Source organism: Echinops telfairi, unplaced genomic scaffold, assembly GCF_000313985.2.
Source record: "Echinops telfairi isolate 266 unplaced genomic scaffold, ASM31398v2 ScPeMD7_7420;HRSCAF=8458, whole genome shotgun sequence".
NCBI classification, from domain to species: Eukaryota; Metazoa; Chordata; class Mammalia; order Afrosoricida; family Tenrecidae; genus Echinops; species Echinops telfairi.
Genome location: NW_022111320.1, coordinates 35037330 through 35060256, shown reverse-complemented (window position 1 = coordinate 35060256; position 22927 = coordinate 35037330). Strand labels below are relative to the sequence as shown.

The following is a 22927-nucleotide window of genomic DNA, read 5'->3' as shown; positions in this document are numbered from 1 at the left end:
TGGTATTTTGTCATATCTTGCCCTGTCCGACATCTCCCTTCACCCACTTTTCGGTTGTCTGTCCCCCAGGGAGGAGGTCACATATAGTTCCTTGTGGAGCTGTTCTTTCAAAGTATGTTTCCAGTCTTTTGCTGGTCAGTCAGAACCCAAAGCACAAATTTCACAGTGACTCTTCTCATTCCCAAATCTTCTGTTAAAATCCACTCCAAAACAGTCCAGATAACTTCCCCATTTCTTCAGTGGTCTGTCAGCAGTCTTTGAGAAAAAGTGCATGGATTTTGTTGATATTCTGTCCATTCTGGAAGTTGATGGACGTCCAGAACGAGGTTTGTCATCAGTTGACATTTCACCTTTTTTGAAACAAGAAAACCACTTGTACACTTGAGTTTTCCCCATAGTGCTTCCTTGTAAACCGTGTTCAACACCATAACAGTTTCTGTGACATTTTCCCCAAGCAGGAAACAAAATTTCACAGTCCTACACTGTTCTCTTAAATCAGCCATCACAAAAAATGAGGTTCGAGCAAAATTGCTTTTATGAAACATTCACTGTGACCAGAGAGAACCTTCCCAGGTGATGCCACTGGGTGCACGAAACTCAGAGTGAGTTGGTGGATGCTGGCCTAGTGGGAAAATTGCATAACACAAAAGCTCCACCCAGCAGAGTTTTTTCCATTTCTTTTGGGTACCCGCTCCTATGCATACATTTGATTTTGAAGGGATATATTATTTAGCAAAGTTCTACCAGAGCTTCTCAAAACTTTACTTTTTCGTATTGGTTCTGACTGTATGATGCATATACATACATAGATAGATATCGGCACACATATACATACATGTTGACTGGTCATTAATCTTCAGCTTTGGTAACTTGCTTGTCTATTTAGCTTTTCTGTAGTACTGCTTGTCTTTTTCTTGTGGTTTCTGTATTACAGGATTGATTCATTATCATAAATGGTACAATTATCTTCCCATTTCAGCAGCTGTCTATTCTTCCTGTTTGACCATTTTTCACCTTTTAAATTGTTGTTTATTTGTGCATAATTTCATACTTACAAAGCAGTTACAGGATTGGTACCAAGAACTCCTAGGTGTCATTTACCCCGAGAACCCAAATGTCGACATCTAATCTCATTTGCTTTATTTATGTCCCTCTTTTTATCTCCATATAATTAAAAAAATTTCTAACCATCTGCAAATGAATTATGAACACAATGCTCTGTTATTTTTTGTTTCTATCGAGTAAGATCTATTCAAGTGCTGGCTTGATAGCTGTCTGTGCTGTCACGCTGAAAAAGGTCGTCTGGTGAATCTCGAGGGACCGAGCGTAAACAAACACTTCTTTTGGAATGTTCTCTGAAATGACTTCATTAAAGTGGAAGATTCCCTGGAGAAAAACCCTTTCACATTTACCCCTGATGCACCACCAACCACCCATGTACTCCTCACCTCAGCCTTTGGGGGAAGAGGGAGGAAAACACGTCATGAAGCCAGATGCTTGCAAACCATGGAAGTCCTGCTATGCCTTTTCCTGCTCAGGGCAGCCAAGTGCTGGTCTCTGGCCTGGTGACCCCTGTACAGGAAGTAACTGCAGAAGCCATGGGAGCCCGGCAATGCCAACATCAGTGTCTTTCTTACCTTGTCCCAGAAGCTGGGAGACTCTATACTGATTTGTAGATACTTATTTTATATATTATCGATATATTTAGATGGACAAAAATAAAGTAGGGCCTTGGATTCCACAGAGCCATCTATGCAAGCTACAAACATTCACACTAGCAGTTCTTTCCAAAAGAAAAATCCCAACTTTCCCGCTGTGGGTTGAGCCAATAACAAAAAGGAACTTTGCCTTGTATTCCTACGGTGTTGAAATCTACGCAACACAGGCCTTTCTCCCTGTTCCGCATCGGGTCACAGGTCCCCCCACAGGGAGGTGAGAAAAGAGAACACTCTTCACCCAAATGCCATCCGGGTAAAAGAGAGGCTGTGTGCGGGGTTCCTCACACACAAAGCCCGTACCTCCTCTTCACACCTTTCTCCCCGTCTTGGGCTCCGGAACTTCATGTCCTCTGCTCCCTGTCTCCCGGAGACTGGCAACTTGCAGTGTCTCAGCTGAGCGCACTGCTTCTCCCCTCCACTGCCAGAGTCGGGGCCTTCTTTCTCTACCTTCTTCTGCCCGCCTGCTCCCACCTTTGTAACTCACCCTCTTCGTTTCTCCTCCTCACTACCCCTCTTTGCATTCTCTTCTAAAGCCCACTCAGCAAAAGAAACAGATCTTCCTCGGCACCCACTTTCCTTGGGGGACAGGAGGGTGTCAATCACTGGCCTGGAGTCAATTCTGACTCATAGCGACCCTGTAGGGCAGGGCAGAACCGCCCCTGTGGGTTTCCCAGGCTATACCTTTTTACGGTAGTGGAAAACCTCCTCTATCTCCCTCTCCTTGGAAACAGAGAAGGGAAACATCTTGTGATTTTACTGTCATTGTTATTGTTCCTGTCACCTAGAAATTGGTAGCCAAGAAAGAAAACCAGCCCATGGTGTGAAGTCCTGAGCAGAGAGATGCAGCTCGGTGCAAGATCGACTCTAGTTTCACCACATTGTTAGGTTCCCCGGAGTCCGTTCCGACCTGACAGTGACTTCACGGACAACAGAATGAAACGCGGCCCGTCCTGGGCGGGCTTCACAATCCCATCCTAATGAGAGGGAAGTCAAGCCAGCCTAAGGACCAAAATAGACCGTCTAACATGTACAGCTAATGTGTCATCCTTTTCTTTGAAACAAAGGCAAATCCTTCTGAAGATAGATGGGATGTTGGCCCACTATGCCAAGCAAGGATATCATACTTTTCCCTAGCCTAGCTTTAGGAGAAGTGGCCATCCTATTCTCTGTTTGTCTGTCCTCCTTCCTTCCTTCTCTCTTTAACCTCCTACAGGAAGTTCCTACAAAAAAGCAAAGAGACTTTCTGCAGGAGGCCAGATTAAGGATCTCCCATCAAATGGAGTCAATTAGTGGAAACCCTCTCTCATGATTCCTGTGCCCTCTGAGTCAACTGCTTCCAAAACCAACTTCCATTTCCAAATTTGATCTGTAGCCAGGTGATCAGGATTTTGAAAATGTCCAAAGGATGGGTTTCTAAAGTAAAAGGCAGGAGCAGAAGAATGAAAAAAACGTGTTTTTTCTCAACAGCCCCTGTATTCTTCCTAGAAGCTACTCTTTAAATACATAGCTTCTGTCTTAGACCTTGATTCTCACCCCACTCTCGTTCCCAAACTCCAATACTATCACCATCACCATTTCTACTACTTCCCTGCCATCATTACCACTGTCACTGCCTCCTCTGCTGTCATTATCACCTCTACCACCATCACCACTACCACTGCCATCATCACCAGCACCACTCTCAGTATCATCGCCATTCTGATATACTCCTTCAAGCCTGCTATAACCAAGGATTGCCTAGGACACCATCACTTGACTTCTGCTGGCAATACAAAAAGCAATCATGCCATAACAGTGGTCTATTAGGTGAGGACCTAACTTCCTCCGTGTTCTCTCAACACTAAATTCTGCAGCAAATGCATATACATATACAAGTCCTTCAAAAGAACAGAAACTCATTTTCCAATAAGAATTGAGTCCATAATCAAGGTGCAGTGCCTCAACTAAGAAGTCCCAGGCTCACTTTTTGTCTATTCTCATTTTTCTTTCAAGGTATGGCTGTAATAACATTCTCTCTCTGGAATTTGGTTGTGTTGTAGAAGAGAAACTAGCCAGGAACTCCCAAGTCTGCAGACTGCAGATGATTTCTGTCTTGGTGTTAGAGCTGAGTCATAGGCTTAAAGCCTCACCATTTACACAGCATCAGGCCTGACCAGTGAAGAGACCTCCCGAACAGGACCACAGCCCACTGTTAAGTATTCATATGAGGGGTACCCTCCCCCCCCCACAAAAAAAACTCCCCCCAAACAAAACTGGAATTGCGCTGGGCGGAGCAGAGCTTTTCTAGTAGCATGCGTGTTCCCCATTAGGTGAGCACCCAGCAACTGGCTCTGAGTTAGTGCACCCAGTGGCATCACCTTGGGAAGGTTCTCTCTGGTCACAGTTAATGTTTTCGTAAAAGCAGTTTTGCTCGAACCTCGTTTTTGTGTGTGTGATGGGCAATTTAAGAGAACAGCGTGTGGCTGTGAAATTTTGTTTTCTGCTCAGGGAAAATGCCACAGAAACTGTTGTGTGTTGAACACGGCTTACAAGGACAGTACTGTGGAGAAAACTCAAGTGTGTGAGTGGTTTTCTCATTTCAAACAAGGTGAAATGTCGACTGATGATAAACCTCATTCTGGGCGTCCATCAGTTTCCTGAATGGACAAAAGTGTAGACTCGTAGTGCATTTCGAATTTTTTCCACCAGGTCAGACTGTTAATCAAGCTTTCTATTTAGAGGTTCTGGAAAGATTGTGTAACAGTGTGCAACAAAAAGGACCTGATTTGTGGCAGATGGGGGACTGGTTTTGCCATCATGACAATGCACCATCTCACACAGCCATCTCAGTGCACCAGTTTTTGGCAAAAAGCAGCATGCCTCTCCTGCCCCATGCACCTTACTCACTTGACCTTGCTCCTTACAACTTCTTTTTGGTTCCTCGAATGCATAGGGACATGAAAGAACAACAATTTGATGACATAGAAGAGGTGAAGAAAACAACGAGGGAGGTGCTGTCAACCGTCCAAACACATGAGTTTGAAAAAGTGTTCCCAAGAATGGAATCGCAGATTTGAAAAACGCATTAATTGTAAGGGAGAATACTTTGAAAGTGATACGGTTGTTTTGTAAAAAAATTTAAATACATAGCTTTGAAAAAAATTCCATTTTTGGGAGGGGGACCCCATTGTAATACCATGGGATATTTCTCAGCCATAGAGAGAAATGATGTCCTGATGCATGCAACAGCACATACGGACTTCTCAAACACCATGCTGTCCTGCTGTTGTAAGGAGCCCTGGTGGCTCAGTGCTTAAAGTGCTCTGTTGCTAATAGAAAAGTCAGCAATTTGAACCGCTTTGCTGCTCCCTGGGAGAAAGATGGGGTAGTCCATTCCTGTAAAGATGATGATGGCCTAATAAACCCCAAGAGGGCAGTTTTATAATGTCCTCTAGGGCTGTCATGCGCCAACCTCAACTGGATGACAGTGGGTATTTTTGATTGGCTCTCTTGATTGGGCTGTGTGTCTCAGTTGGCTCCGTAATCTAGCTATCATTTGGCAACAGAAGAAGTTTTTTAAAGAAACTCAGTTTCTTTGAATGAGCATTTCCTTTTACTTAGTAGTACACTACTCTGAGAAATTATCAGTGGAGTAGTGTATCATACATCAGACTGTTCATTATTATATTATATTTAGTAACAGTGTTTTAAAGGTCTAACAATCAGGACTAGTATCAGGATGGTGGATCACTAAATTGCTATGAAAAAAGTGTGTTCCAGAAGAGCAAATGAATTTATTGGCCATGGGAAATATTAATATCATGCACACTGTGGATCTCAGTTATTTTGGGGTGGTGCTATTTTTTGCTGGCCACAATTTTTGTGTACCACAAAAAGATATTGTACATTGGTTGTAGGACACACAATATGACTGTGGTTCTCTTTCTGAAGGAATAAAAGGGCCGCAAGGTGCAGTTGAAAGGCCTAAGGGGCTGCTGAAGTGAACTTTGAAAAATGGTGTGGGCTTCACAATATACTACCAAGCTTTACCAATTCAAGTATTTTGTTTGACTCAAAAACAAACAAACAAACAAACAAACAAACAGACAGACAGACAGACAGACAAAAATAAATTATTCATTAGGGCAATCTCAAACCAGAAAACGTATTTCTTGAGGGTTCGCATTTTCTTTATATCCTGCCATCGTGTGTACGGGCCTTGCTGTATAAAAACGTGATATAGAAATATTTCAATCTAAAGTATACACAACCTCATATTAAAAGTGGAAAAGAGAACGAGAGATGAGTGCATCCTACTTTGTCATCTTATTCGTAAGGAATCACTGGGCCACCAGCGGTCCGTAACGATTCCCGTACCTAGAGAGATGCAAGAATATGCTCATCCTTAATCTGATGGGGCTTGAAAAGTTTGTGCAAACACTTTATTATCTTTTCATTTTATTTTCACGATCTTTTTGAAGCATCCTAGCATATGAATACCTAACCAAACCAATTCCCTGTCCTTGAGTCCATGCTGACTCATAGCAACCCCCTGTGGGGTCTGAGACTCACTGTTCACGGGTGTAGAAAGCCCAGTCTTTCTCCCTCGGAGCTGCGACCAAAAGACAAACTCTAATAGGTCAATGGGCATAAATATGCACTCACATGACAAAAGAAACCATTCCAGTAGGAGCTCTACATTTAAAAACACTCAACCTCAAGAGTAACCCAAGAAACGTAAACGTTAAAACAACAGCAGTAAAATCATGTCATGTTGACCTTTTTATAACATTGACCACCTCCAAAAGTCAAAGGGCTGCCATAAGTCGGGATGGACGCGATGGCAGTGGGCGGGCGCGTGGGTTCAAGAGCAAGCGACTGAACAAGCAATCCAAAGTAGGCTCAGAGTCATATCATGGCAAAGCCTCAGGCACCAACCGGAATTTCCTTCTTGGCCCTGAGTGGCTGGGAAATGCCCAGTAATGGAAAATGGAGGACACTGAAGGAGAGATGTAGGATGAGCAAGCCGTTCACAAGAAGTGCACAACGAAGAACCGTATGGGAACGCTAGCACATAAGAAATGTCTTTTTCCCTTTGCCGGGACTCATAGTAGCATGACTTTAAATTACCAGGGGTTGTGTGAATTTCAACGACATTAGCAAATGTTCTTCTACCTTTATATCATATATGGATTTCATAAAGCGCGTTTCCCCACACATATAACGAATCGTTGTTTCTGCCTCTGCAGGGCATTTAGAGAAATCCGAGTCCCTACTTTCCTTTAAAAACCAGGGCAGAAGCCTCTAACTTAGGTATTTAAAATTTTAGGTCTTCATAAGCTAGCACAAACTCTTCTATGCTAAGAATCTTTTTTTTTTTCTCTCCAAAAAAGAGCTTATTATAATGCCATAAATTCTAGAAAATTCCCCTCAGGTTGCCTAGGAAGCAATACTTAATTCCAGACTAACAAAATATTATATTAAGGCACTATCTTACTTTATTAAGAATCAGTATTTTTCAGTGCCTGGATTCATACAGTCCTCGTTTCAAATTAGCTGTGCTAAAATAATGAGGAAATTTGGCAAGACCCGACTCCATTATAGCAGAAACTAAATCATCCCCCCAAATAATTTTCCATTTGAATTAATATAAAATATTTTCAATTGACTAACCTTTGCAGCAGAAAGATCTTTCAAGAATTCATTTGGAAACATTGGCCTGCTTAGCTTTAGGACAATTGATTCAATGCTCTTAATCTTACTCATTAAAAAAATGAATTTCTTTTCATAAATGTTCATTTATTTCCCCTATTACATAACATCCACATTCCCTGTTATGTTTCCCAGTGCAGAAACATTCATAGATGGCCTTTCTGAACACAAGCACTTACTTCTGATGGGTTACTACTTTATGGTGCTCTCTGAGTAGTTTTCTTAAAATAAGCTCATAGGCTGAGTCCATAGCAAAAGAGAGAGGAAAAAGGACATTTTCACATCATACACAAAAAGATCGAAAGCAATGGTTTCTCATCTGGTTCTATTTCCATGTACTATACATAGAAATGTTGGACTGCTAACTACTCACTAGGTTAGTGGTTGAATCCCACCACCACTTTATCTTCTTGCTCCATCAGGAGCTCAAGTGGATATGGGCAGACAGGCAGGGAAGCAATGGGGGAGATGTAATGTTTATGCTCATTGGAAGAATCCCAAACTTTCAGAAGGCTGAATAGCAATACGCAAGTGCTTCAACTTCTTGGGTCTGCTGGAGAATGCGCTCTTGGAGGAATCCTATGTTGGTTGGATAGGTAGGTCAAGGACAGGTAGCATAGGTCATATGAGTGGATTATCAAAGGCAGTGGGCCAGGTCAGGCCACATGCTTGACTCAAAGGGGTCTAAAGGGTATTTGCTCTTTTTCCATGGTGGCCAAAAGGACAATCACAGGCTTAGGACTAAGCCAGAAAGTGTACACCCGAGGTTGTAAACTGAAAGCTCATGTTTTGACTCCAATCAAGAAACATATCCTGAATGGTCCAGTAGGTTTTGATATTTTAACAATTAATTGCCAACCTTTAAGAACTGGGATATGTCATTTAAAATCTTGATTTTCAACTTCTCTTGAAAATCTGAAATCTCTTCATTCCCGATTGTCAGTGATTGCTTGGAGCAGAGGACTCGACTTTCCTTCAAAGAGAACTGACATTCCCTAATTTTTTCCTGGCTTCCAGCTGGGATCAGCCATTTGTGGCATATGCCTGGCTCCTGGAGTCCGAGTTTGCAACCTCTGATGGATGCACTGCACACAAACCCACCCCAACGCAACCAAAACAAAACCGTGGTATCCTAAGCTTAATTCCTTCTTAGAGGGTCATTCTGGGTCTCCTTTAGTCCTTTTTAAGAGTTTCTATCTTATTTATACCTTTTAAGTTCTAGCCATATTCTACCCTAACTCTACTTCTGAGAGGACTAAAGAACCCTTTGCGGGAAGATGTGTGGGCTTTGGGGTCATCACATGGGCAGAGCCTCAATCAATACAAAGAGTGAAAACATTTAGGGGGCAGGGGTGATCTTAGAATGGCTAAGATGAACATTTCCCTGTAAATGATCATTTCTTCTGGAGATGATACCGATCGCAGTTTTAAAAGAAGGTGCAAGTACATGCATGGGGCTATATTCTCAGGGCCTAAACCTCGGTTTATGTAGGTGGTGTAAATGGTTCATTACCCAGCTGCCCATGGAAAGATGGGCAGTTTCAGGCCATCCAGAGATACCTTGGAAGGAAGGTCTAGGGATTGACTTTTGGAAAATCAGTCACTGGAGCACCGTTCTGCTCCCACACGGGACGGGGTCACCGTGAGGCAGAAGGACTCGGCCACAACTGACTTCATCACGCTGTTAGTTAACCACACGTTGTTAGTTTGGAAAGGCAACGGTACTTCGCGCCCACTGAACCAATCTGAAAAGGCGTCGGAAAGTAAAAGAATATAGATACCTGTCATAGTGTTGGGAGTCATAGGTTAGTAATCATTCTGGATCCCTGTTTTCACTGACATCGCCTGCAAAGAAAAGACAAGGAAAAATGTACCCACAGGTCATCACAACGTTACTAGTTATATTAACCTGCAGTATCCATAAGGGCTTTGTTCTAAAACCATCTCACATGCATTAATTAGCTTGTCTGTCTTTATAATATTCCTATAAGGCAAGATTTGTTACTCTCAACTCAGAAATGGGGAAATTGAAGTGTACGAGGTGTGTAGGTAGGCCAGGGCATACAAAGACATCTAAAAACCTCTTAGTTTTTATCTCCAGGTTTCTTCTAATGGACTTTTCTGCCCTCCTCTTTTCTCAGAAGTTTTCCTTAAGGGACGGGCTAAAGACATGGTTTGCATGTGTACTTATGAATGATTTGAAGAGTGATTCTTAGTGCATGTGTATTTATTCCCAGGTGGAACTCACAGCAATGAAATATTATAGTGTGTTTCAGAGCTTTTTATATTTTCTTACCCTTATAAGAAATCACATATACTCATGGTGTTCATTTTTAAAACATTAAAACTAACATCTACTTTCATGTTTTAACCTGTTAGGAAGAGGGTCTTCTCTGAAGCTGTCTTCTAAACACATCTGGGACAGTACTCTAACACAGAGAAGTAGGAGTCTGCATTTCATCAAACACGATTTCATGAAATAAAGCATCAACTGGCTGAATAAAGACTAGGGGAATTCCCAGAATGAGGGTACTTAGTCACCCTCATGGTCTGGCACGGAACTTACCCTCATTGCTCAATGTTCAGCTCAACAACAGACAGATCCGTGCGGGGAACAATAACCCCAGTGGGGTGTGCACACCTTGGCCTAAACAGGGCAGCATTTACCAAAGCTAAGAAGGGTAAGAAAAGAAGGAGGCATGGGAACAGGTAACCCAAGAAAGAAGGGGGAAAGGAATTAGAGAGTCAGCCCCCACAATTCACTGAGCCGATTTTGTGAAGTCTTCCTCTTCTCCTCTCTTTCCTCCTCCTGTTCTTCCTCTCTCTGTTTACATCTCACTGGTTTCTCTGGAGAACCCTGGGGCACTAGGTTTATCATTGTTCAGGAAAGGCAGCAAACAGAGCAGAGGGCTTCCTTGAGGAGGGAGAGGAAGCTTTAGAAAGGGATGGGGTTATGTTAACAAAAGACTGACAACTGGTGCTCCCTAGGAGAAAGACAGAGTCCTGGGTCTGGATACAGTTGGTTAAAACAGGTCATATTGTTAACTGATTAGAGAAATGCACTCAGGTAGAGTCAGAGCATCTACATACCAGGACCCCTAAACGCTCATGATTCTTGACAAGTTCAGGAGTTTTGCACCAGCTGAAACAAACCTGGCATTCATTTTTGAGACCTGTTGGCAGGTCCTGAGGAATCTGGTGTTGCTGTGGGTTAAACACCGGGCTGCCAACTGTGAGGTTGGCTGTCTGCTCCAGACCCTCTGGTCTGGAACGGAACTCACCCTCATGGCTCAATGTTCAGCCCAACAACAGACAGATCCCATAAAGATCTGCATTCGTGGAAAGCCTGCCTGGTGTAACTATGAGTTGGTGATTTGGTAGGCCAGTCCTGCTGAAGTGGAAAATACTTCTCACAAGGGTCAGGCAGTCGGTTAGGAGGTCCTGGCTGAGGGCCTCTTCAGCGCAGGCACTGCCCCAGCATGGAGCCTTCGAAGACAAGACAGCCACCTGCTCACTTGCCAAACCAAATGGAATCCACTACTGCCACCAAGTCAATGCCTACTCATCACCACCTCACAGGAGAGGGAAGCGCTGCTCCGGAGGCTCCGGAGCCGGGACTCCTCACAGAAGCAGAAGCCTTGTCTCTCTCCCCTGGAATGGTGGGTGAGTTCGAAGGGCTGCTCTTTTGGTTAGCAGCCCAGCACTTAGCCCACTGTCCCACCAAGGGCTCCTCATGTACCTGAATTCATTTATTATCTGAAAAGTTAGGGCCCTCTAATTTAACAGAGAATCCTGCCCACCCCCACCCCCAAATGTGAAAAGGTAGATTGGCTTTCCTTTCAGTGTCTCCTCAGAGTGGACGGCACCCAAAGAAAGGAGAGGCCCCTTCTCTTCTCGGTGGAGGTGGCCCTTGGCCTGAAGGTCTTATTCTAAAGCGATCTCTCCACAAGGGATGACTTAGCCCTTGATTCCGATCTTTGTGCTCTCAAGGCACAGGGGGGATTCTGAAGGAAACGCACTGGGTGTAGGAGAATTGAACGTCTTCCTTACAGACTCCGCACACGTTAAGCAGGGGAGTGCTATAAACTGGTTCGAGCTTTGAAAGGCTTCCCGAGGCCATGTGAGAAGTCACAGCGGAAGGGCAGGAATGAGCGGGAGGTGGGATGGCAGTGGTCAGAGGACGAGGGACTCAAAGGACATTTTGGAGGCGGAACTATGGCAAGGCGGTGAATACGACATGAGCATTTCTTACTTAAATAAATACCGGGGACACAAATCGGTTAAGACCTGCTCTCTGCCCTTAAGGAATTTACAAACTAGTTTACAAGCTGGCTGGGAAGATTGAGCACATTGTCAAGGAACAGCTAGAAATACAAGCAGCGGACGTGCCATGTGCCAGTGGGTGGTGCCGGGCTGCCCAGGGCTGAATCCTTCCTCTGCACACGCCCAACATTCCCAGCCCAGATGCCAGGTCCCGTAAGAGATGCCCACTCCCCTTGGAAGAATAGAAAAGTGAGACATTCCCTTCTGAGACACGCTTATATTTCAGAAAGACGAAGGTTGGCACAGCTGTTATTCAACACTCTGCCAAGGAAGAGTCTCTGGAATGATCAGCCCAGGCATTGAGGAGGACGGTAGACTCCAAGCAGCCTTCTGTAAGACGTGGTTGCTAACAGTGTGACTGACAGCCGTCTTGGGTCGCATGGACAGAAAGGCAGCCTGTAGCACCAGGATGGGTCAAGACTATATTTGGGTGGCTACATTTTAAAGAAAGACTTCATGTAGAAAGCCCAGGAGAATGGAAACCACAGTTTAAGGTAAGGCTGAAGAAAATCTAGACCAGGGAGGAGTCCCAGGAAAGGCAGATTAAGCCCCCAAGCCCCAGCCCCCAGCCCAGCTCTCTCCCATGGAGTCCATTCTGACTCAGAGCCGCCCTGTAAGGACAGAGTGGAACTGCCCCGAGGGTTTCCAGGGCTGAACGTGTTCCCAGAATCAAAAAGCCTCATCTTTCTCCTGAGGATGAGCTGGTGGTTTTGAACTACTAACTTTGTTGTTAGCAGCCCAACCCATAATCCACTACACCGGAGAGCTCGGGAAAGTTAGACAAAGGCCTAAATATCCAAGCAGCTGACTCAGGAACGAGAGTTTAAGCACGTTCAATGGACTGAGGACCAGGCGAGGGGTGCTTCCAGAGGCTGCCGAGGGCGTGGGCAGTTTGCCTCCGGTCTGTAAGTGCAATAGTGGTGGAGTGGTAGTGGTGGAATGGTAGAGTGGCAGTTTGCCTTGAGTCTGCAAGTGCAATAGTGGTGGAGTGGTAGTGGTGGAATGGTTGATTAGTGGTGGAATGGTAGATGAGTGGAGGAATGGTAGAATGGCAGTTTGCCTTGGGTCTGTATGTGCATTAGTGGTGGAGTGGTCAATTTTCCCTTATGTGCAGGAGAGCTAGGTTCAATTCCCTGACGATGTACTTCGTTCACTACCTGTCAGTCAGTGGAGGTTTATGTGTTGTTTTGATGCTGAGCAAGGTTCAGTCCGGAAGCTTGACTTGGACTTGGAAGAAAGGCCGATAGATCTACTTCCCATAATTAGCCAACAAAGACCCCGTGGATCACAGTGGTCTAGTTCACAACCTGTCATGGGGGTGGGGTGGCACTTGGAAGCTTTTCATTCCCTCGTCCTTGAGATCCCCTGACCATGAATTAGGGGCCACCTTGACAGCATCTGCCGCCACTCCCTTAGGTCTAAGAAGATGCACATGTCACCGCCCAGCCACACACTCTTCCTGCCTTGAGCTGCAATTAAGCCTCCCCAAGAACACCCGCACCTTTATACTGTATTACAACAGGTACCCGTATGTGTGATATGGTTTCAGGGCCACAACAAAGGTCTGATCCACCCTTTTTGCCCTTCAAATTCTTCTGTCAACTTTTATCCTTAGCTCAGTGAAGTTGATTCTTTGCGACTGGCGGTATACTCAAAAAAATGCGAAGGAAACATTGCAAAAATTGTTATGTTTTCCGATACATATTTTTAAGAGATTCACAGACTCCACACATGCACACCAAAACCGCCCACCAATGCCGCGTGAAGCGTTGACTTCAGATCTTGAGGATCATTCCAATGCAAAAGGCTTCATGGCAAAAGTACAGATGGATGCAAACAGAATCCCGTGAGGAGAATTAGGAGGAGACAGGAGAGCTACTTTGGGTTGGGGCAAAGAAAAGAGGACTTACAAGCAGCAGATACAGTTGGGGGGTGGGCACACTAAAATGTGGGTTCTTCAAAACAACCCTGGATATCCAAAAGGAACCCCACCCCCAACCCCCAGGCTTTGCTGCCGGCTGCCCCTGTGCTCCTTCAGTCAGCCGGGGGCTCTGGATCATTCCAGGCGCGTTACTCTCAGTGGTGCTTACCCCTGGGGTCTTCCGTGGAGAACGGACAGAACCCAGCCGCGGCAGTCAAACTAAACTAGAGGAATAAAAGATGTGTTTGACCCCCAATAAAATGATTTTTAAAAATAAAATAAAATTACAGAAAGTTAGGAGAGAGAGAAAAAAAGATGTGTTTGAGCACGGAGACGTGGGTGTGATGAACTCTTCCCGAGTGGGGAGACTGGGCGGTGACATGTGAGGTTGGATGATTCAGGAACAGAAGAGCAAGCGAGATAGTCCATTCGCCATGGGGGTGTGCACATACGTGGGTGCTTGGGTGGGGGCTTCCTGTAGGAAATGGCTAAGAAGGAAGGTGGCGAAGCTGCACATACAGTTGGGGGCAGGATGGGGAAGGGTCTGAAAAGAATGCTGTGGAAGCCTGTGGGGAATGGGCAGCTTTAGAAGGATCTGAAGGGAGTGACCTCATTTGAACTTTGTTTCAGAAACATTACTCTGCTCAGTGTGGAGGAAGGACCCTTGGGAGGCGGATCCCTTTGGGGCCAACTCACCGAGTTCTATCAGTGCTGTCTTTCTGGCTTGGTGTCTAAGTCATTAATCGACACCAGTGAGAACACTCCCTAATGTTATCTTACAGAAATCCAGAACACGCACCCCAGCCGCCCGTCCGTCTCTTCGCGTCGTCTTCTTTCCTTATAGAAACTATACCATGGAGGTGGCAATTGTAAAAACTTGCACTTTGAAAAAAAAAATTCATTTCCGTATAATCCTAGTGAGTCATTGTGTAAAGTGCCTCTAGACAATGAAAAAGAAACACTATCTCCCTTCCATCAGATTTTGACATCACCTGTTTGGGAGAAGGGAAATGTGTAGCCTCACACGGAGGTTGCTCTTAGTGTCCTTCTCCTTGGCTCTATTAGGAGGAAGGGTACCAGAATGCCACGTGTCAGAACCCTGAGATTTAAAGGGGTTTAACTATGAACAGTAGCAGGAGCTTCATGGGTCACCCAAGGAAGCCACAGTGGATTGGTGGGGACTGGTGGGAACCTTCAAAAGCTGGTCTTTTGGTCCCATTTTTATTGGCTAGATGCTCCAGTGCTGGGTTGTAGCAGACTCTGCCTTGCGATCAGGAGGACCCTCAGAGAAGGATAGATCAGCCTTGTTACTTGGCCTTGGGCAAACCGGACCAAACACAGCTTCAGTGGCTGTTACAGAATTCCTAAATAGAACGAGTTTAGTGGTTGTAATACAAGTGGTTGTAATACCAGGGGATCTCTCTTGAAGCTACATAACAAGCACTGGCTTTTTCTAAGCGTATGTAGTGCTGGGGTGTGTTAGGAGCCCTGGTGTTGTAGTGGGTGATCAATTAGGCTGTCAATCATAAGGTCAGCAGAGGTTACTCACCAACCACTCGGTGGGAGAAACTGGAGACTTTCTGCCTATAAATTACAGCCACAGAAACCCTAGGGAACAGGCCTGCTCTGCTCTTTAGGGAATTCAAATGCTGGAAGTGGGTGGCAGTGGAGTAGGCATGTGTTGGGTGGTGCTGAAGTTTATGGGAGAGGGTCTGAGTCCCTCGCTCCACCCTGGCCCCAGTTTGGCCTGGCCACTGCTCTGTCTGTGCCATCTGGAAATACATCTGGGTCAACACAAATGCCTGCCTTCCCAGAGTGGGTTGCACCCGTGTGACTCTATCATCTTTAAAAAGCATCCTTCCACCTCCAGGCCCTCATCCACCCCTAGGAGTGTGCTCATTTACATCAAATCCTTCACGCCAGCATATGGGAATATTCTGAAGAACAAAAGTCAATCCCCGGAAAAGACCCTTGTGCCGGGGGGTCCCTCCGAAGGCCGTGAGCCTCAGCTCAGTAGCTCAGAGAGCTTGGAGTCCTCTCAACCCTCCGAGCCTCATTTATCAAGTGAAATGACAATTCCTGCCTCTCCCAATCCCTTATCCAAAGGCATGTGGTGAGGACCCAGGGCATTGGCATAAATTGACCAGTAGGATACCAATGAAAGTATTAAAGGGTCCCCCCCCCCATTATTATGGTCATGATGTTATGGTCTTCTCATCTCCCGGCTGATCCTCATCATCCCTAAATCACGAAGAGTTGGAGCTATTACATACCCAACATTTTGAGGTTCCCTGATAATGGTTTAAAGGCTGATGAACAGCACAGAGGTCCATCGGCCCGACCTCACCCTCATCAAGATAAACGGAGATGAAATTGTTCTGCCTTCCTGTACCCGTCTCCTTATCCCGAATGCATTTTAAAAAACGTTCATTGTAAATCGGGCAAAGTGAGTGTAACCAGTTAGTGTGACCGGCAACAGTCTGTTCCATCTTGCTCAATAGAATTCCTTCTATGCACCCTCCCTTACCCCGGTGTTTTCCTCCGGTGTTTTCGGTTTCCATGCCTCGTTCTTTCCCACCCTGCTGGACTTTGTCCTTGAATGAATGATCTTAACTGGCTGATTAGTCTGAAGTGTGAGCACCTCACTAGTGTTACTTCTCCTCTTATTGTCTCGTCTGTTGTTTGGCTAAACTTTAAGCCTCAGGGGTGAGATTATTTACAGGCTGGATGGGTGACTACGGGCTACCCACTCAGCAGATCCAGCGGTCTCTATCTGCTCAGTATGCCTGGTCTCCTTCCTGACCTTGAGTTTTGTTCCCTTCGCATGTTCCTTCCACGGCGACCCCTTGCAGAGCAGTTGGTAGTGAACTCTGGGTACGTATGATCTAGTGTTTCAGTGTTCCGGTTGTGGCCACTTGTGCTTCTGTGATTCCTGTTCCTGTCAGACTAATGATTTCCATTCTGGTTTTTGACGTTCCTCACTCTTCTTTCCTCTGGATGGGGAGAGACTAATAGTTGCCCCTTCACTTTGAAGACTTTAGTCGCCAAGCTGCATTTGACGTTTTGTGAAAAACAAAACAAAGCAACCCCAAGCCCACCCAAGTGCCTCATGCTGTGGTCACCCCCCAACCATAACGTCATTTTCATTGCTACGTCGTAACTGTAATGTTGCTATGTTATGAATCATAATGTAAATACTATCTGAGATGCAGGATGTATTTTCACTGTTATAAAATGAACATAATGAAAGCATAGTGATTAATCACAAAAACAATATGTAATTACATATTGTGAAATATTTATTCCTAATGACAAGTAAATGAACTTTTGTCTTGAAGCATGGTGTAGCATGGGTAAGTCCTCACGCTGGGTACTCGTCTGTGGGTCTATGTGCATGTGGGCGAACCCTCCTGGAGACGGATAGAGGAGTGGTGTCTCCATTCCTAAGACCATCGGAAATACATGTTTTCCGATGGTCTTAGAAAACCCCCGTGAAAGGGTCAACCCACAAGTTGAGAACGGCTGATATAGAGGAATCTGCCCCAAAGTCTAAAGCCTCCTAGATGCGGTTGTGGTTGTCCTGCCCTGAAGTCAGCATTTTAATGGCATGTCTGAGACCTAACGAAGTGCTAAGAGAGTGGTGGACTTCCTAGTGGTAGGAAAAGTTCAGAGCTCAAACAGAATGGGGGGAAGGTGCATTCAAATCAAACAACATGGTGATTCACCTTTTCCATTTGTGGACAAAACTATGTGAGTGTGGTTTCTAAGAATCAATAAAATTAGCAAAAAGCCAACACCGACGGTGGGTGGGGCTGGTCAAGAAGGAACATGCGTCTCTGGCTTAGCTAATGAATAACTGGTACAGAGCACACGTTCCGCTCTCCACCCTGGCCTGGTATCAGCGAGGGTGGACCACTTCTGAAGAAGCGGAAGGCGGAGTAAGGCCCCCCCCTTCTCCCTGGGGATGGTGGGGAATTCAGGGGCCACATAACAAGCATCAGTGAATGACTACTGACTGTCAAAGCTTTAACTGCACTTCAGATTTGGCTTTAAGTCTTTAACCTGCAGGAGGGAGACCACGCCTACGGTTTGACACAGACCTTCATTGATCAGGCCTCTTCCACCTCATCCGCCCCTTTTAATGCAAGTTCAAGGATCGAATCCTGGGCTCATTTCTAGTCTTCATTTGAACCCCTCTCCTGTGAAGTCTCCATCCCTCCCCCGGTCTTGTTCCCGGTTCTCTTGCAGGGAGGTCACCACGGCACACGGGAAGCTGCATGCGAGGCCCTGCCCCTGATCAACAGAAGGACGCGGGCTATTAGACTGTGGAGTCAATGAAACATGAGCGGGGATAGAGTCGTCTACACTGAAGGGGGGCGCGTGGGTTAGACAGGATACAATGCACATGCTGGTAGCAATAGTCTTCTCTCCTCGGGCTAGCTTCCGGGCTTTGGAACAAAGAACCCCTCTTCAAATCTGTAACTCTGCTCCATCCCACTGACCGTCCCCTCAAATGCACTGCGAACACTTGTCAGCTGCTAGTGGAAGGTTGACAAGGCCCGGTCTAAAACATTCACCGGCCGCCTCCGATGTTTAGCCCACATCTCCCTCGCAGGCACTTTTCCCCACCGGTTGACCAGCTCAGACGGCCTCAGAGGGGTGGAGGTCAGTCGGTTTGCAGGATGGAAGTGGTGTGGGGAAACATCTCCCCAGCAGAGCAAGCAACTGACACAGAGGTCCCGTTGGCCAAAGCAAGCAGTAAAAACCGACTCTACTGCCACCTAGTGGAGAGTAAGGCAGTTTCCCTGTGTCAAAGAAAAGCTTACTAAAGTGTGTGTGTGTGTGTGTGTGTGTTGCAAGGATTGGAAACACATTCATCATCGGGGGGGAATGAAATAACTCCCGAAGAATGAGGGTACTACGTACAACCACCAGATCCCTGAATATATAATTGTGGCAAGGTGACTCACCGAGGCACATGCCTGAAAAACAACAAATGATAATGTGAAAATAAAACATTCGAACCGGAGCATGTGATTTACTGCTGATTTCTTACAGGCAGTTGATATGCGTGGCTAAGAGCAACAGCAAAACGGAACCCACTCCCTCGCCTCTGCCCTCCGACCGTTTCATAAGAAATGACTCTACTACCCGATAGAGGTATCGTCCAGTTAAAAAAAAACAGTACCACCCTCTTCCCAGGGAGATGGCGTCTCCCAGTTTGAACTGGCACTCGGCTGCCTTGGGGATCTGCAGTCAGCGCTTTGCAGATTTTCAAACCTGGGATAAAAAGAATCACCTTCTTAAACTTATGTTGCTTTGGTACTAAAAAAAAAAAAATCCCTTGGAAACGAAAATAAAACAGTACTAATTCATATAGCGGGGATTATTTACTATTTCTCAAATGCCAAAGGGGTGTGTGTGAGAAAGGGAGGGGCCACGAGGAAGCCCCCACAGAAACAGACATCAGCATGTCGGCAGCTCCTTCCCCGCTTCCCCAGGCTCATATTTGATGTTGCCGTATTTGATGGGGTCACTGGCTACTGCAACCTCAAGGGTGCAGAGCAGACTGCTCCACTGCATTTTCAAGCTTGAGATTTTTTGGAAGCTGATTGCCAGGTCTGTCTGCTGGGTGGGCTCGAACCACTAACCCATTGAACAAGAAACCCTTTGCACCACCCAGGGACACCTCTCATTTGATACCAGACCCAGAACTGACTTCTGTCAGGTCAATTCCAACTCTGAGCCATCCTACAGGAGAGAGGAGATCCTTAGGTTTCCAAGGCTGTAAATATCTACAGAAGTGGGGTCACCTCCTCTTTTTCCTACACAGTATGGTGGCTCCATACGGCCAAATTCCAGGTTAGCAGACGAACACTCAATCCACTACACTCCCAGCGCTCCTTTCTTGTGTGATGAGATTGCTTTGACTAAGTTTATCAGCAAAGGCAATGGTTTCCAGCCTGAGTTCTGTCTTTCAACAATCTGTTTTAGGAAGGTGCTAGACTCTAGCTAGAGCGATTCCCTTGGTATTAGTACAAATTGCTAAGAATTAATCCAGGATAGGGCTGGGGCCTTTACAGAGAATTTAAAGCTGTTAACATATTTTTTTCAAATCACAGGAACTTTTCATGAGGATGAGTCAAGGGGGTGGGATGATGCATCTTTGAAGGAAGGAAAGAAAGATATGATTAAAAAAAGAAGCCTTTAAGGGATACAAGAGCAGTTACCCGTTTCTTTTCATTTTCCTCCCTGACATTTAAGATAAACTTAGAATATGTTTCCTTAAATATGCTGGGTTTGAATGCAGGATTCTGATCAGAAATTGATTCCTTCATTCTACAATTGAAATACACCTCCTCCTGGGGACAGTGGCTCTACTGTTGGGATCTCCAGATTCCTCAGGGTTTAGTAGAATTTTTCGCAGTGCCCCTACGTCTAAAGAGACACAGTCAATTTTGTTTATGAGTCTAGCCAAGCTCCTAGGAGTAGTGTGCATGGGGTCTGACAGAAGTTGCTGAGCTAATGTTCCAGGCACTGTGGCTGCAGGACGTGAAGAATCAATGACCATTCAAAGGTGTGATCAGGATCATCGCCTTTCCCTCCTCTTTGGGGGGCCATGGCCATGTAGGTTGCCCTTTAAGGTTCACAGCACGAAGTGGGTCTGCTTAGACGGTTACTGGAGAGACTGAGAGACTGGAATACACAGTAAAGTCTCTGCATGCTAGAAACCAGTTTCCGGGCACACAGTAGGCTCATCCATCACTGAAGAGTGCTTCAAGGTGAGCTCTCATGATCAGGTGCAATCAGGATGAAGTCTGGGGACAGAATGCGTTGCCTCATCACAGAAGGAAGATGCAGTCAGTCTTGCTACCACGGAGAACCAGGTGGTGCCAAAGGCAGTGGAGAAGGTGGCAGTGTACTGAGCACGCTCAGTTCTGAGGTGGGAATCTGACAAATGAGCACGAGGTATGACACACGTCAGAATACTTGTGTGTCCCCAGACATTGTTAAGCAGCAGGTCATTGACATTTACATCCCGTGGGAAGGTTTCTGTAGCCAAGAAGGTCTGAGTTAACCAGGAGTTCTCGCACATTGGAGAACACCAGAGGGGTTTGTTAAAACATACACTGTGTGTGTGTGTGTGTGTGTGGGGGGGGTTGTTCACGCTCAGGGTTTCTCATGCAGCCTGGGGGGTGGGGCTGAGAGCCTGTATTTCCAGCAAGGACCCAGGTGATTTGGCTATCTATTCCAGTGACCACAGCCTAAACATTTCAGCACCTGTAAGAGGATCTGAGCAGGCTACCCCCTGGGGGGCAAACACCCTGACCACTCCAGCCTGACCGGCATGGAGCCAGTCTCCTTGAGAACATTTCTGGTGCAAAAAAGGACCGCCTCCAGCCCAAGGCACGTGGTCCGGTCGGTGGATGGACAGCTACCATCTCTGAAGGCCACTTGCGTTTTCCAAGGGTCCCCTTGAATTTACAACATTCAAGTCCCGCAGGCAGTCATTTTAAAGGAGATGCGTGCGAGGGGCTTGCATTTTCGAAGAGGTTGGCTTTGTACTCAGCTTACAGGTAAGGCTGGGCCCAGCCACGGGAGGCTGTGGCCAAAGAGGTTCTCGGTTCTCAGAGGGGAGGAGGCTCCCCGCAGCCTTGCTCAGGATTGCCTAGGCTGTGCCCGAGCACGTGCATTTAGAAAAGGCTTCTGGGCTCTTCTGTTGCCATCTCCTCAGGGGAGAAATGCTTGCGTAGGAGCACATGTGTGTGCTGTGCGTCCATAGGCTTGTGTCTCCCTTGAAGCCGCTGGATGCAGCCCACGGCGCTGTGTCCCAGGGAGTCCCTCCAGCCAGCAGGGACTCTCTTCTCAAAGAGGACGGTGTGCTGGAAGCGCACTGCTCATGAAACCTCATTAGCCACATGCTGGATAACGGATTGTAAAGGGGGTCCTACTCCAGTACCAACAACCCAACTGTGCCCGCCTTCCCCGTCCGTGGACATGCACCTGTCCCTGGTGTTCTCAACTCAGGGAACCCTGATTAGCAGGGACCTGCAGAAGCTCAGGCCCCACCAGAGACTTGCTGAATCCCAGCCTGTGTGTGTGTGTGTGTGTGTGTGTGTGTGTGTGTGTGTGTGCTGCCACCTGTGGTTTAACTTGCTAAATCCCAGCCTCTGTATGTGTGTGTGTGTGTGTGTGTGTGAGCTGCCACCTGTGGTTTAACAAGCCCTCTGGGTGTTTCCGGTAGCCTTTTACTGTGTCTGTGGGTTCACCTGCCACAGCCACCAATGGCAAGGCCCTCAAAAGGCAGGGGGCTCTCTCCTCCCTCTCCCTAGAAGCATGCACTCCGATTAGCTTGTAGTAGGTGCTCAGGAAACACGTGCTATTTCTCAAAGCTGGGGCAGCTGCACTTCCTGCTCATGAAGAGCGAATAAACACCCGCTTGGCATGCCACCTCGGGAGATTGCCAGCGCCGGGTCTAAAGTATCTCCCATTTCTTAGGGGGTGTATTTTCCATATTTATAAAGCAGTTTCTTCTAACTGCGCCCCCCCCCCCCTTGCAAGATTTTCACATTCCTTTCCTCGCCGGGAAGCCAAACACGGGGTGCGGTGTTGGAGCCAGGATCCGTTTCCCTGCTGGCGGGGGAAGGGCATGTGTGTGATTGTTAAATTCCATACTCCCAGCATCATGATCATTTTCCAAACAATAGCGCGAGATTGCTGACTCATGTTCGGCTCACAGATTCAAGCATCTCCCTCCCCTCACCACCCCCCCCACCTTGCTGTCCTTGTGCCGATGCAACACAATAATGTTCTATTCATCCCTCTGAATGAGAAATGCCAACAACTCAGATATGCAACCGAAGGTTCCCCCCAGCCCCGCACTCCCCTTTGGCTTATTTAAAGCTTTCCCACAAACAACACATTTTGAAATCTTATACGATGTTCACGGAGAGCCACTGGGCGTGGGCCAAGACAATCAGGCCCTTATCTGTTTATCAGCTGCCCCTTGCACAATGCCTGGCACAGTGCAACGACTCGTCTCCAAAATGCTCGTTGATCGAATAGCCAACCCACTTGAGAGGCTCAAGCCTAGTGCTTCTCTTCTGCTCCGATCTCTCCCAGAAAGCGCAGGGTTGGGCGCAGGGAGCCAGTCAGCCCTCAGGTGCGCAGGAGTGGGTCCAGCCAAAACATGGGGATGACGTCCTGAAAACCTAGAGTCCAAGTGGGGCTCCGGCCGGCTCTGCCCCCGATGTCCACACAGTGAGGTCACTGG

At 46.5% G+C, this 22927-nt stretch overlaps 1 protein-coding gene across 3 annotated transcripts in view; it reads right to left on the bottom strand.

Moving 5' to 3' along the window:
• THRB (thyroid hormone receptor beta) overlaps positions 1 to 22927 on the bottom strand; it is a 463054-nt gene that overhangs the window by 132960 nt on the left and 307167 nt on the right. For all 3 annotated transcript variants that reach the window (XM_004704028.2, XM_045297409.1, XM_045297408.1), the window contains exon 4: positions 9191 to 9254. In XM_004704028.2, the coding sequence (XP_004704085.1) occupies positions 9191 to 9212 (22 nt within the window). In that variant the 5' untranslated portion in view covers positions 9213 to 9254. The remainder of the gene's footprint in view (positions 1 to 9190; positions 9255 to 22927) is intronic.